General features: G+C 38.2%; 1 protein-coding gene across 1 annotated transcript in view; it reads left to right on the top strand.

Annotated features, from left to right (window-relative positions):
- LOC139138217 (phospholipid phosphatase 1-like) overlaps positions 1-3,838 on the top strand; it is a 40,778-nt gene extending 36,940 nt beyond the window's left edge. Inside the window, exon 6 of the mRNA XM_070706499.1 lies at positions 1,750-3,838. Within this exon, the coding sequence (XP_070562600.1) occupies positions 1,750-1,890 (141 nt within the window). The 3' untranslated portion in view covers positions 1,891-3,838. The remainder of the gene's footprint in view (positions 1-1,749) is intronic.
- The last annotated feature ends 11,241 nt before the right edge of the window (positions 3,839-15,079 follow it).

The raw sequence follows: 15,079 nt of genomic DNA, 5'->3' as shown, positions 1-15,079 counted from the left end.
GTCTGTAAGAAACTATAGGTGGTTTGCAGAAAATGTCTCTTGTGTCTGGAGTTGCCTGAAGTATGTCCCAGTATTTGTTGATTATTGCAGGTATGTTTGGTAGTTTGGGGTTGAAAGTGATTACAAGTGGTATTCTGTCCTCGGTGATTGGTTCGCATGTATTACGTCTGGGTTGTAGCAATTGTGATCTTGATTTGAGTCTAGCGCCCTCTATAGCATTCTTTATGACGTCATGGTTGTACCCGCGATGTGTTAAATGGTTGTGAGTTATCAAGTTATCAAGTTAGTTGACACAAGAGCGCAACTCATCCAAGGATTTAAAATTCATCAAAAGGTGTTGGAAGATGGGCAGTTTGACAACCTCATTTCGTTCCTTGTCACGATCACTATCTTGGTTCACTTTCAGATAAACCTTAGCAAACCGTTTGAAAATTGATTGAGCGTTTCTTGCCCGTCAATTTCATGTCGAACCCATCTTGCAACATTTCTGCTGTGCACCTGGCGATATTGTGTGACGTTGGGCTGTATGAACAGAATTGCTAGAAAAAACAGACACACTCCACAGCCAGAAATATTAAACAAGAGATACATGTTTGACCTTTGGACAAGCCAGTATTTCTTCTTTGCCTCTCTGCCCATAATCTCGATGTTGAAAATCACACACGCCACATCTCTTTCAGTAGTATATTAAAAATAAGCCAGGCCCTCCCTATTACCTCTGTTAACCATCCTCTTTAAGCGGACTCCCTTTGATAGACTGACCCGGCCATGAACCAGAAAAAATAAAACAAGTAAAACCAAGGATAATCATAGTAATTAAAGATACAGTTGCCCTCTTATCATCAGTTGGAATGGTAACTTTTCTGCAACCAAATATGATTGTGACCATTAAAAAGGGAAGGAAATCACACAAGGAAATTCAATTTAAAGTACAGTATTCTGCAAAAGGAATTTCCTACCAAGATTAGTGACAAGGGGGAAGGTTCAACTGTTTTGTAATCTCACTTTTGTCCTATCATTGAAAGAATCATAACCATAAACCCTTTCTTGAAACAAATCGCATTTCAGGCTGTTAAGTGCAGTTTCAGTGTCTGCAAAATGTAACTTTTCTCTCTTCTCTCTCTCAGTCTATTAATTGTCCGACATTTGTCTCCAGGCAACAACTAACATCATATATGAAAGTCATCTCCTCCCAGGAGGCACAGAATCATGTAAGCACTGGAGATTTCTGCAATCAACTTGCATAACGCCCTGCTCTTCTTATTGTAAACACAGCACAGACATGTAATTCAAGTTTCTACTTTGCTTTCATGAGTATTTCAAAATCTTTGCTTGATTAGTTAACTTCAATAATGTACACCTGCTAGCATTTCAGGAGTCAGCATATTAACCTGTTATCCCCAATTTCCATTTAACAGGTCTACACTCACCATTGATAACAGTTGATTTTGGCCAAACCATGGTGATGAAAGGGCAGAATACAAGATTGGTGGATCTTGATTTCCTTGTCCAGTAATCTGCTTTTCTAAGGGTGTCTTTCACATTTAAATATCTGAAAAATACTCCCTAAGATGAAGGTTTATCCCATACCCTGTATTCTTTCGTCTATTCTAACAGTGATGTTTGGTTATAGAGATGACTTGTCACTGATAAACATCTCCATATTGTTACTATAAGTTCTAAAACAATTATGCCTTGATTATAAATATCTCACTGTTACCAACTCCAGTTTTTCTTCTTCAAAAACAGTACCAGTACGTGTCAGATTTACTTAAGATGGCCTTACCACTTGAAAAGAGACAAGAGGACAGTTTAGAAATCGATTACAGAGAAGAAGAAGCATACATCTTGCGGGGTGATCGTGACACAACATATTACGGTGGACAGTGATGGCAGCCATGTAGTTAAATGAGTTAATTGTAGATTGTTTTGTGTTTCTTGTTTTATAGCAGTGGTACATTCAATAGATATCAGAAGTTAGAATTATTACAGTTTTACAACTCATGTTTTTCCGAGAAAAAAATGAAAAAATTCAGTAATTGGCTTCACATACTTGAATGATATGAAGTTAGCAGTTGCTATTTTTTATATCAATAACCTAACTTCAAAACAGTCTGTAATGATATCAGTATAATTTTGTTACACTATAAATGTAAAGGCGTGTATTGCGTCTTAGTTGAGCTGATAGCATTGACTGTTGTGTCAATCATTCTGGCCCACAGCTTCTTGAAAATTTCAAGTCACAAAGCAGAACAATTTCTTATTATTGATGAATGTTTCTTGATTTATATTTGGAATGTTTTGCAGAGGTATTCAGATATACTTTTTAGAGGCTGAGTTGTGCATGTGAAGAGTAAAAGCATGCTTCCAGTAACAATAGATATCCCATATTTTATCAAATTTGCAACAATCAATTAAGCATTGCCAAGTAGACTGAAAGATTCACTTCTGTATGGGTACTCAGTCAACTGAAGCGTTGTGCCAATACTCATGTAGCACTACTTATGTAGTGTATGATACCGTGGTGCACTCAAGAAATGTAAAGAATAGCCCTTAACTGACACGGCAGGTTTCTCAAACAAAGGATGAAGTTTTAGCCTAATATAAATAGTTATCGTGTCGAGTTACATTTTAACAAGGTATAACAACAACATCAACTCCAAGATCCATGTTGGCTGTCTTTTTACCCTAGTATGCTGTCAAATATTAATTTACCTGAACAATGTGATTGGTTCCAAGAATATTTTGTCGGATATAAACAACAATTGTCCCTTCAGTTTGATTTAGGGTGAAAGATGGCAGAGTACCCACACACAACTGTGTCTTTGAGTCTATCCAATTAGTAAAAAAAGGTAAAGTACTTACAGACACTCAATGGCACTGTGGACAACTGCAGTTTTGGATCATACTAATGTGAAATAAAATTTCTAAATATATAGAAACAGAGTATAGAATGATATATCTCATCTTATCTACTAGTTGGAATACTTACTTTGATACAAAACTTAACCAATTCTTTTTAATGCCAATTTTGACCGGTGTCCATTTTGCCAATTCATGACAAATCTATAACCTGAAAAATTCTCTATGTTGTATTAAAAAGTAAAATGTGGTCAAACATGAGAATGAACTACGTATATGAATGTATCGGATATGAGTAACTTACCATGACATAACTAGTTAGGAGTGCTAGTCTAGTGGGTGTGTCACCCAGGTTTTAAAAAAAAATATTTTTTTTAAATCTGCATTCTTTTGTTGACATTTTAGGACAAAATGTGAATGGATGGATCAATCACCAATTTTCAAGGCTTTTTTAATGGATATAAAAATCACATACTTTCCATATTTGTTCCTTAATGATCTTTACATCAAAACAGACCACAGTCATATATAAACGTAAGTGGAAAAGATTATGTTTATGATCATCTCATTTTGAAATTTGCTTCAGCCAAATGTTGTAAAAAACACAGCTTGTAACATTTTACCATAAAGCTACTGTGGTAGTTTATGATTGTTCTGATATGTATTGAACAATTATGTATTTCATTGTGTATATTTGTATGTACATCTTCACCACTGTCAACAGTCCCCCGTGCATTTTCGGGGGACTTGCAAGCAGGCATTTCTGCGAGTGCCGATTGAAGGCACGAGTACCGTCCTCATCATAGGGGGCTGCCTACATGACCGTCCCCCGGGATGGGGATGGGGATTGGGTAGAGGTGTATTGGTCTCAGCATGGAAGTAAAAATTGTCTCAGCACAGGTTTCTTCTTGCTATTGCTTATTTTATTTTAATACATTCGACTACGTTATGTATTGCCAATAAAGAATTATACTACAAACTTTGGTGTCTTGGTCTTCTGTTGGCACTGGTTTCGCAAAAAGTTGTTTTCCCTTCTCTGTCTCTTTTGACAATCTTATGGGAAGTTTTGTGGATGTGTTGCTTCTATTATCTGATGCGTTTGATTGCCTAATGCGCCAAAGCAAGCAAGGGTAAATTACTAAAGCAAGCAAGGGTAAATTACTAATCTCTGGACGCTGTCATCAGATTATCACCGGATTAACTTTGACAAAGTCAGCAATGAACGCACCAGCAAGGTATAACAGATGATACCTTGTTGTCGGTGAGGGCGCAATACGCAGCAGATGAGGACATTCCCCTTTGCAATTCCCGCCGTCGGCGCGTGCGAATCCCCATCATCTTACTTGCGAGAGACTACATCAATAATAGCTAAAAATGACACTAGGGACGTCAACAGTTTACATACACTGCAGGAAGAGATTCATCAACGGATTGAAAGCCCAACAATATTTTCCCCTCATGAGTTTGGAGTCGAGGATCATGGACGAGACCTTTGAGTGAAGAAATTTTTATTTTAACCCGGTACAGCTCTACTTGTGCATTTTTTCTAATATTTTAAATTACTATCCTGTCTTTTAAAGAAGCGTGAATCCGTTAACCATGTCTTATTCTTTTCCACTACCGGTAAATATGGACAGCAAATTATGTAATGTGATGAATTGTAGAAAAATTGTAGAATTGAAAACCATGGAAAGTTGTTTTGAGAAGCTATTTTTGTACTTTGCAGCTTGAAAGGCGCATAGTGACCAAGGACAGTATGGTGTCTATCCCGTTTATGTGGTGTAATTTGTGTCAAATTTTGTGTATGTTACTTTGATGCATTTATGGACGTTGTATGCAGTACATGACTATGTTGTTGAGTAGGTGGAATGGTTTCTGTTGGAATAATTTTAGACTGAAAGAGAAACAAGTATATTATTGCTCTGCTATAGATTTCTGAACTTATACTTGGAGATGGTAGGAGTACCCATTCAAGAATGAATCTTTCAGTCTAAGAATGACTACTGCACCAAAGTCATCTGTTATAACATCATAATGTCTGTGAAAGTCCCATGAATTCAGGTACCGCCAACAGGTAATATCGTCATTTTCGCAAAATCATCACAAAACATGTTTTGAAGGCTGATACATCAATTTTACTTATTTTTGACCTCGACCTAAAATTTTGAGGGAAAGTAGAGCTGTTCGTAATTATCCTCCCAATGGCATACACAAAAATTTGCATGTCCTCCCATTGAATGTTGATGCCCACTACCTTCCAGTATCTATGCTGTGCCCGCTCCCCTCTCCAAACAACAATTCAAGCTCCCAACTGCCCTCTCCCCACCACTGAAATTCCCCATTGCCAACTAGATGACCACTAGACAACCCAGATCAACGCAAAACCCTGCGAGCAGTTAGCAGTATACCTTGGAACATTGCTACCCTCCAAGTTAGGCCCTTCATCTCCCGTCAAGTTCTATCAACCACGGCATTGCCCTTCCACTACGTATTTTCCGGTACCCACAGACAAAACTTTTCTCCCCGCCCACTGAAAATAATGAAATTTCTTCCCCGCCCACAGTAAATATAGATTTTTCCCCGCCTGCTGATTGGTTTTGAAATTTGCCTTAGTTGGCGGTACCTATGAATTGTTTTATGTCCACCTTTTGCACGTCTGTCCAATAGTCATGTAGCATTGAGATCCAGAGGTGACGGAGAGAATCTTGACCAGAGGTTACGTCACGTACGTTTAACCATGGAACTATCAAAGCTCCATGGTATAACGCAGTGACCGTGGGTAAAATGTACGTTAGCGAGGCGAACTTTGATTACGACACAGGAGAGCGGACGATAGAGACATTTAGTCAGCAAAAGCAAACTTTAAGCAACAGTTATTTTATCCATAGACACTTAAACTTTGACTAAAGGAGTATTGTGAATAAAAAATCCGAACTTTGATAAGTGATATTCACTTCACCGTGACATAAAAAGCCGCAAGTAGCCTAACCCGACACCTTGCGGTCAAGCACACTCGAGAGTGGCTTGTTTGTTTGTAGTGTTTTGATCTTCATGCCAGAAAATCCCAAGAGAGTTTGACCGGTTGACCTCGCTGTTAATTTTATGCAGGAAATTACAATAACAATGCTTGGTCGAATGGCAGTGCCTTGAGGGTGGGATCGCCAGTGGTATAGGGGGAGGAGTACCTTCACGATGGTGATAAGTGGTGCAGATTACCGTCGCCTAGTTGACTGGCGTATACGCATGCCAAAAGACACCTATGGTTGATTTCCTGTTGACCAGTCGAATGGCAGAGTTGCAAATACCTGGACTGAACTATTTGGTTTTTTGTGGGTGTCGGTGGTACTTTGACAACAAAAGTAAAGATGCACAGATATTGAGTTTATTGTCTTGTTTATGACCGGCCAGTATTTCCAACAGCATGAATTACGTGCATTTGCCCTTGGAGAAATAAATAATTTCGAATAAAACATCGCGAATGTAACCACATTCCCTAAGCTTGACGTACACTTAAGTGCCCCAAAGAACCATGGAATCACCAGACTTTCGATCGAAGAGATGAGTTTTGCCAAACCGCGTACACAGAAAAAGTGGCAGATGACTTTATTTTTAGAATCATAGACAGTATAGCGAGATGTAAAAAATGTGAAAGAGGCTCTCCACGTAACTATCCTAAATGTTTTTGTGTCGAGTTTGTGTTTGATTCGTTTCGAAAATGTGTTCCTACATTCTTATCCGATTGTGTGTGTTAATAAAAATGTTTGTTTCGCTTTGGATATTTGTAGAGAAGTTTGGATTAGTGTGTACGGTAATGTTTTGTTTGTGTGAGGAAAGCTTATGGCGAGACGCAGCCGGACCTATGTTGTTACAAAAGTTGATAAAGTCGCCCTTTGACGCTCGCGTTTCGAAACCCGAGTGTGGTTTCTCATCAGTCGCAGTGTTGATTCATTCCTTAGTTTGTGTATGTGAAAATTTATTTTAATGCATTTTAGTGGTCTTGGTTTTCGATTAGCGAGGCAAGTATATTAATTTTTGGTCACAATGTGAGTCCGTTTTGTGGTTCGGTTTGTTTGTTCTATGTTTCTTTACTTCGGTAAATTTTGTTTTGACTGGTGTGTCTTTTAGATTTTTGCGGAGGTTTGTGAATTTTTAGGCAATAAGTACCACTGCGGGGTACGGAGTTTATGTTTATTGGATCAAGATACTTACAAGTATCCTGGTTGATGTGCTTGTTCTCGTACATTTTGATTAATAGTTCGTTTACTTTGTTTACTGTTTGTTCTGGCCTGTTGTGTATAATACTGAGTGTTGCGTAATTGCCTTTCGCATTCGAGTACGTAATCGTTTGTGTTGACAATGACGAAAACCCGACCCTTGTCGAAGGTTTTTTCCCCCGAAATTTGTCTATTGTTTGCAAGCTGGTTTATCGCGATTCTTTTAGCGCGCGACATGTTCTGGCCTTTTACATGTTTTACACTGTGATAAATGATGGCATTCATGGAAAAAGGAAAAATCGACTGAGGCTGATCTACTTTAGGTCCATGCATATGCTCCGATCGACGAAAACAAACACAATTACTCACGTAGCGGGGCAGGGCCCGTTGTCTGAAGTTATGAAAATAGACTTATACTAGCGAAGACCAAAGACCCTCGAGAAAAACTTTCTCGGGGGTCTATGCGTAGACCCTATCAGAGTGGTTAAGGCCGTAAGCGACAAAAAGGGTATAGGTTAATCTACTTCTCGCTGTTGGTGAAATCCCTAAAGAATTTTTTGGGCAGTACCGAATACCGAATTAATGATACGCTCACTCCCCGACAATAATTCGTCGACGTCAGCATGGGCATGATTGCTTAGGCGTATTAACTTTGATAGAACATGGAGGTAGCGGAATTGTGTTTTTATCGTTTTAAGAAAGTTTAGTTAGAGGTTTAGAAAGCTAAATTAGAATAATCTAAATCTAAACTTAAAAAGTTTAGTCAGAAACGATAATTATCGCTTTCTAAATAGCGCCCTAATTTTAGAAATTAGCTGAAGTTTAAAGTCGGGCCTGAGTTTCAAGGCTATATCGGATAAAAACGATAATTATCACTTTCTCAATAGCGTTCTAAATTTAGTAATTAGCTGTATTTTAGAAAGCCGGGTCTGAAGTGAAAAACAACAGCAAACAGCGAAGAAAGGTGTAGTGTGGAAAATGCCTCGCAATCTTAAAGACACCAAAAGAGGTAAGTTTATATCCTACGTTCTATAGTCATAAAGAAGGATTCTGTATTGTTGTATGTATATATGTATTGTATTTATAACATGTACTAGACTGTGCCCGCTTTATACTTTTATGTAGAAAACATTACGACGACCAGAGCTTAAAGTCTCTCTTTGTCAGTTTCAAAGGTGTATTGATATCACGCGCATACCCAGTGATACAATTGCTGGCTCACTATATCACTCATCACTGTTCACTATATTAATGCGTCCAAATTCATTCGAAGAGGCGCTATGGCAAAATGTAACGAAAACAGATACATCACCAAGAAATTGTTTTGTGTAATATTTATTATCTATAATATAATTTATATTTATGCACACTTTCGACACTCGGTGGCCCCCTTGATGGTGAGAAACTAATAATTTCGTAAAAGTTAGGGAAAAGCCATGGTCGTAGAAACAATTCGTTTTGAAGCACATTTTGATGCTATTTGGTGTCCAATGCACCCTCAGCTGATCCAGAATAGGTTCATCACGACGCGATACTTTGCCAAGTCATTTTCTGTGACAATTTTTGATCCCTAATAAAGTTGGGGCAGTCTTAAGTAGTATCATTAACAGTTGTCGATAACCTATTATCCGATTGCTCTTTCGCACAGGCGATATGCTCAGTAGTAGAAATTGTGAAATTAGTAGAGGAGTAGAGTGATTGTGCTTGCCAATGTAAAGATTTGTATTTTGGGCGTGTGTGAACAAAACCCTGCGGGGGTACTCCCATAGCAAGGTGTACGGGTATGCTGCTCGAATGGGTCACTTTGTCACGAAATTTTTCTTATTTATGTTTTCTCAGGAATCAATATGAATTGTGTTCAATGAAGTCGATTTTGATTTCAGTCAACGGTGAGTATATGTATGACCGTAATTGAAGTAAAGACGTAGCTATGAATTGTGCACTTCAGATGTAATCAACTCATGTCAAATGTATAGTGTAGGTCAAAGCATTTTATCTTTATTTATTTATTTATTTATCTATTTCACATTAACAGATTTCCCATTTACATACTCAAACAGGGGTAAAGACTCCTATAAGGTTGTAATCTACCATGAGGTCCTACATAAAGTATAAAATATTAAAGTTTTAAACGTGAAAATTAATATAAAAAATCAAATAAAAAAATAAAATCAGTACAAGTAAAATGTTAGAGCGGTAACTACAGATAGAAACATACATAAGCTTTATTTTAGCGGCGAGCTCACACCAGGAATAAAATTTAATAAAAGTTGTGACACACATGAAACTTGCATGGTGATAATATGAAATATTTTTTCAGTGTTGATGATCAAGCCATAGACCCTCGAGAAAATATTTTTCTCGAGGGTCTATGATCAAGCTAACGGGAAGAAAATTCAGACTACGGCCGATGAAGTTCTCTCTGCATGTAATGCTAGACAGATAAAATGATAGAAGAACAGCATTGCGTAAGTACAGGTTACAGCAACATCAAACTTATATCGTCTGGACAATAGTTCAAAATAATTCATTCTGCAGCTAGCTAAGCAAAATTAGAGGTTTTTGTAAGAAACCATAAAAGAAGAGACAGTAAAATTGGATTGTATATAAGCTTAATGACGCATATTCAAGAAAAATGTTCTATTGTCGATATTTCATTCCAACTTTTCCCCACACAGAAACTGGGCAGTTTGGATTATTCACACCTATCTTAATCCTACTGTTCGTAATGTTTATGTCGTAAACACATCTATCGCACACTTTAAACACCTTTCCCGGGTTCTTGAATCCGGTTGGTCAAAATTGGCTGTTCTGGCCTTTTTGATCACCCCTCTTAAAATGCTTGGATAGTTGACTTGGAAAACAATTAACATTAAAAGTTTCATTAGCAATTAAGCCAAACACCGGAGACATCATGAGACACGAAAAATCGCAACAACACCATTCAAAGAAAAGTCAAATTGGACTCCACGAACAGCAAAAATACAAAAACCTGAAAGCTATCTGAAGCTGCTAAACTCGCACTTCTTGAGATACCCTTTCAAACAAGGAACAAAACATGTCGCGTGCCCAAACAATCGCGATAAACCAGCTTGCAAACAGTGGACAAATTACCATAAAAACCCTTCGACAAGGGTCGGGTTTTGTCTTTGTCAACACAAAAGATTACGTACACGAATGCGAAATGCAATTACGCAACACTAAGTATTATACACAACTAGCCAGTGACGACACAGAACAAACAGTAAACAAAGTACAACGAACTATTGAACAAAATGTACGAGAACAAACACATCGATCATGATACTTGTAAGTATCTTGATCCAGAAAACATAAAATCCGTACCCCGCAGTGGTACTTATTGCCTAAAAATTCACAAACCTCGGCAAAATTCTAAAGACACACCATTCAAAACAAAATTTACTGAAGTAAAGAAACATAGAACAAACAAACTGAACCACCAAACGGACTCACAACGAGACCCAAACATTAATATACTTGCCTCGCTACTCGAAGAGCAAGACCACTAAAATGCATTAAAATAATTTTTCACAAACACAAACTAAGGAAAGAATCTACACTGCGACTGATGAGAAACCACACTCGGGTTTCGAAACGCAAGCGTCAAAGGGCCACTCTATCAACTCTGTAACACAATAGGCTGCGTCTCGCCATAAGCTTTCCCCACACAAACAAAACATTACCGTACACACTGATCCAAACTTCCCTACAATATCCGAGGCGAAACAAACATTTTTGTTAACACAAACAATCGGATAAGAATGTAGGAACACATTTTTGAAACGAATCAAACACAAACTCGACACAAAAACATTTTGGATAGTTAGGTGGGAGCCTCTTTCACACTTTTTACATTCATTGCTCTTGTGTGGGGGGTTGTCAACCTGATGTAATCGCAAATCCTCAGATTTCCATCTGATATAAGTATGTACGTAAACAAGAAAAGTAAACTCATGAATTTTAATAGACGGGGTGGCTATGACCAATTTCAAGCCAGATTGGTCACAGCCACCCCGTCTAAGTCTGTGTGGGGAAAAGTTGTCATGTACAGTGACAAACAAAATTCTCTCTTGCCCCTCATAGTAGCTTTTAAGACCCACTGTCGTTGGAAGAAAGAATGATGAAGGACTTAGTCAACAAGTCACTAAGACTTAGAGGATTTACTCCAGGAAAGACCGGGTAAGTAAATTCAATTATTAAAAAAATGCATAATTTAACAAGACTGACTATTGGTAGAGACAAGCGATGAATAGTTAGAGGACCATCAGGGACACTATTCATGACATTCTGACAAGATTTCATATGTTTACGACATGTCACTTGGCTACTTCTTCACTCAGTATTTAAAGGCAAGGGACTTGATACCCGGGATCAAGTTAATCCCGTTCACCTTTGACATTCACGGGCGGGATCGAATGTTTATGTCTTTGTAAATTACGGTCACGATTAGTGTGCACAGGAGGTTGTGAACAGGCCAATGTGTTGACATGCAAACAACAGATTATACGTAACTGAATATAACGGCGAGACCAGTACACTGAGCAGACTGAGAAACATTTCATGAAGCGGCCCGCGATGCTTGTAGCAATAACAGGGGTACTTCAACAGTAATGACAAAGGTACAGCACGATGCCGCTGCAACTGACGGCTTTATTACGTTCCGAATTAGGCCTACCCGGGGCCCGGGCGCGGGCTGCAACTGTACAATCGCTGCAGCTAAACGATAGCGTAGACGTCGTGCCATTGCCAAGATACTCTGCTATTACCGATCGTTTCGTCTACAGAACTACTAAAAGCCCTCTCACTAAAAAATAATTACGGTTTGAAATCGTTGAATTAATCTGAAATTAACACCGTGGTGCATTAATCTATAAAAGATTATTAACAGAAATAATAAAATGTAACATCACCGATCATAAGAAACGTGGTGTTGAAGAACATATTTCTTTGAAGAGAAGACTGTAGCGACTATTTTCTGTAAGTATAATATGACTTTAGCAAACTTGCGAATCAAGCATCTGAAGAGTATCTTCAACACTTTTGGTTTTGTTCTACTCTTGTTATAAAATAAGTCAAATTTCGGGAAAGTATCTGTACATTTTCGATATCTGTGCAGCGCAAATGTGTAAACCGACACAGCATTCATCCATCCTATAGACCATGATCAGTTCGCGAGTGCATAAACCTCTCTCTCTCTCTCTCTCTCTCTCTCTCTCTCTCTCTCTCTCTCTCTCTCGTGTCTAGCCATTTGATGTTTTATTTTGCCGACATTTATTTAACGCTTCACGATCACCGCTCAATGTTAATGTCGATTTCGATTTACGAAGTTTACCGGATAAACTTCCGGAACTGGAGACATGTCACGACATGGAGCTAGTTATCACCATCGAAAGTCTTATTCACTGTTTCGCAAAACATCTCGTCAGATATGTGCTTTGGCGAACGGACCAAGTTTTGTACGTTGTTCAAAAATAAATGACAATATGTTTGGATATTACATCTGTCATATTAGGACAGAGTATTGAAGATGAAATTACTTTCATCGATCGACAAAAAAGAGAAAGAATGAGTCAGTGAATATCGAATCATAGACGGGAGAATCGAGACAGTCCACTGTCTATAGTTTACTCAATTGTGAACAAAAGTATTTCGATGAATTGACTAATGCAAACAGAAAGGAAACTATATTCAACTTGAAAAAAGTCACCGCTTTTCCTTGACATCGGATTCCATGGCAATGGAGCAACACACGATGTCGTTAGGTCCTCAAAAATCTTTTAATACGGCAAGACGGTAATAATAATACTTTTCACCGTACGACAGCAAAATCTAAATGAACTTGAATCTGAACTTTACATGACAGTTCGATTGGAAATAGCGGCGTTTCGTGGTACGGCGTCAACGCAAGAACGCGCTATGGCTTGAGTGACATACTAGCGGGCACAGGCGCTCGAGCTGGGTAGTCTGCTAAATAGATCGCTTTTCGGCTCGATCTATCGATCCCGTAGTCGACATGCCTGCACTGCAACCTAAATGAGTGTTTAGGTTGCAGTCATGGGCATATCGACTACGGGATCGATAGATCGAGCCGGAAATCGATCTATTAGCAGACTCCCGAGCTACATAGCGCCTGTGCTTGCGGGTCTGCACTGCGGTCGCTCCATCTAATTACAATGATGTGGCGTATCTAACATGTTGACATCGCAAACGTTTACCGCTTCACACCTGTATCGCGTCCTTTTTTGATTGACAGCTTGCAGACCTTTGTTATGGCCGCTTGCCACGCTAGTTGAAGACAAAGAGAAATACCTTCATCGATCAAAATCAGCTTTATTTATGCTCAAATCATAAAATTGTATCGATACATTCAATCACTAGACATTCATAATTAGGTATAGGTGCATGGACGCCTAAGTTTCTTCGCCTGTGACCATTTTGGCATGGTTTTTACGGAGCGATCGAGTGTGACGCCACTCAAGCCACGCTTTGCATGAACTAACTCCAATGGGGGCAGCTATCTATTTATACCCGGCCCTGCCCTTTAACGAGTGAATCATAATAGTCTACAATAAGCGTTTGTATTCAATCTCTTTATTGTTTATGTATGCAAATGCCGATGTTTCGACATGCGCAAATAAAGGCTTAATGTTGACAAATAATTTCGACAGGTTTTACCAACATTTTCTTCTGCTGCATGTGATAATAGGTAATTTTGGTAACAATGCATACATGATTGACCAAATACAATCAGGAAAGGTAAATTTTACCATTTAAACAATTCTTGACTGTCACTCTGCTTCCTACCAAACCAGATAAATTTACTATTGAATAGACATTTCGCACTAACAAACTTGAAAGTCACAATAACATGGAGATTCGATTCTGAGAATTGATGTTTTAGACACCTTGTAAAGCAAACTTGGAGCAGTGATTTATTTTGATCACAAATGGCATGCCTAATCCTTTCAACATTCTCTTCAATTCTTTATGCTTCAGAAACTTTTTACTTTCTTTTTTATTCACTTATTTTATTTTCAGTTGTGTAAGTATCCTGATTCGATGAGAGGGCGCTCAAAAACACGATATTGGAATGACGACATGAGTAAGTAATGTAAACCTTTACATACACCGTATGTCGGTGTAGTGGCAACACACTGATGTGACGAGCACTTCCTCTAGATTGAATCCTTTTTCCCTCTGGTTGATCGGTATCCGATTTGGTGATGAGTTCTAAATACATGTATACCAACTCAATCGAAGGTAAAAAAAGGAGCAATTGCTCCGGATCAGAAGTTGCATTTAAGATGTATAGCAATTAATCAAAGTTATTTGTTGTAGGTCGAACACTTTATGACTTGTAGCATTCAGTTTACGAACACAATCATATGTGGCAATACAGAGAATGGTTTATATTGAAACAAAGATGTGGCGTGTTTTTTTTTCGGGGGCAATTTTCATATCCAGTAATATAGCACTAAATTCTGTCAATATTCGTATGAGGAAAATTTGTATTCTAATAATATTCGGCCGAGTAATATCATCACCAACATTGTTACTACTTTATAATTGTTTCATTTTACCACATATCTCTTATTCGTTAGAAGTATGGGGGAATACGTACGCAACTTACCTTAAGCCTATATATCTTACCCAAAAACGAATAGTACGTACTCTTACAAACTCCAACAGATTTGAGCATACACAACCATTGTTTCATGAGTTGGAAATTCTTGATGTCTTTAAGCAATATACTTATCAAACTGTACTTTTTGTTTATGATAATATAAGTGGGAATTTTCCTTCAGACATTCCTTGTTACTTTTTAAGCATTCAACATCTGTATCCTACTCGGTCGAAAGACAAGGGAAATCTTCTCATCCCTAAATATACCACTAATATAGGACAGTGTTCAATGAAAATACTCTGGTGTTACACTCTGGAACCAAATCCCAGAAAGTATAAGATCTTTGAGATCTAAGTCA

Source organism: Ptychodera flava, chromosome 8, assembly GCF_041260155.1.
Source record: "Ptychodera flava strain L36383 chromosome 8, AS_Pfla_20210202, whole genome shotgun sequence".
NCBI classification, from domain to species: domain Eukaryota; kingdom Metazoa; phylum Hemichordata; class Enteropneusta; family Ptychoderidae; genus Ptychodera; species Ptychodera flava.
Note: the sequence above shows the minus strand (reverse complement) of the source record. Positions and strands in the feature narration are given on the sequence as shown.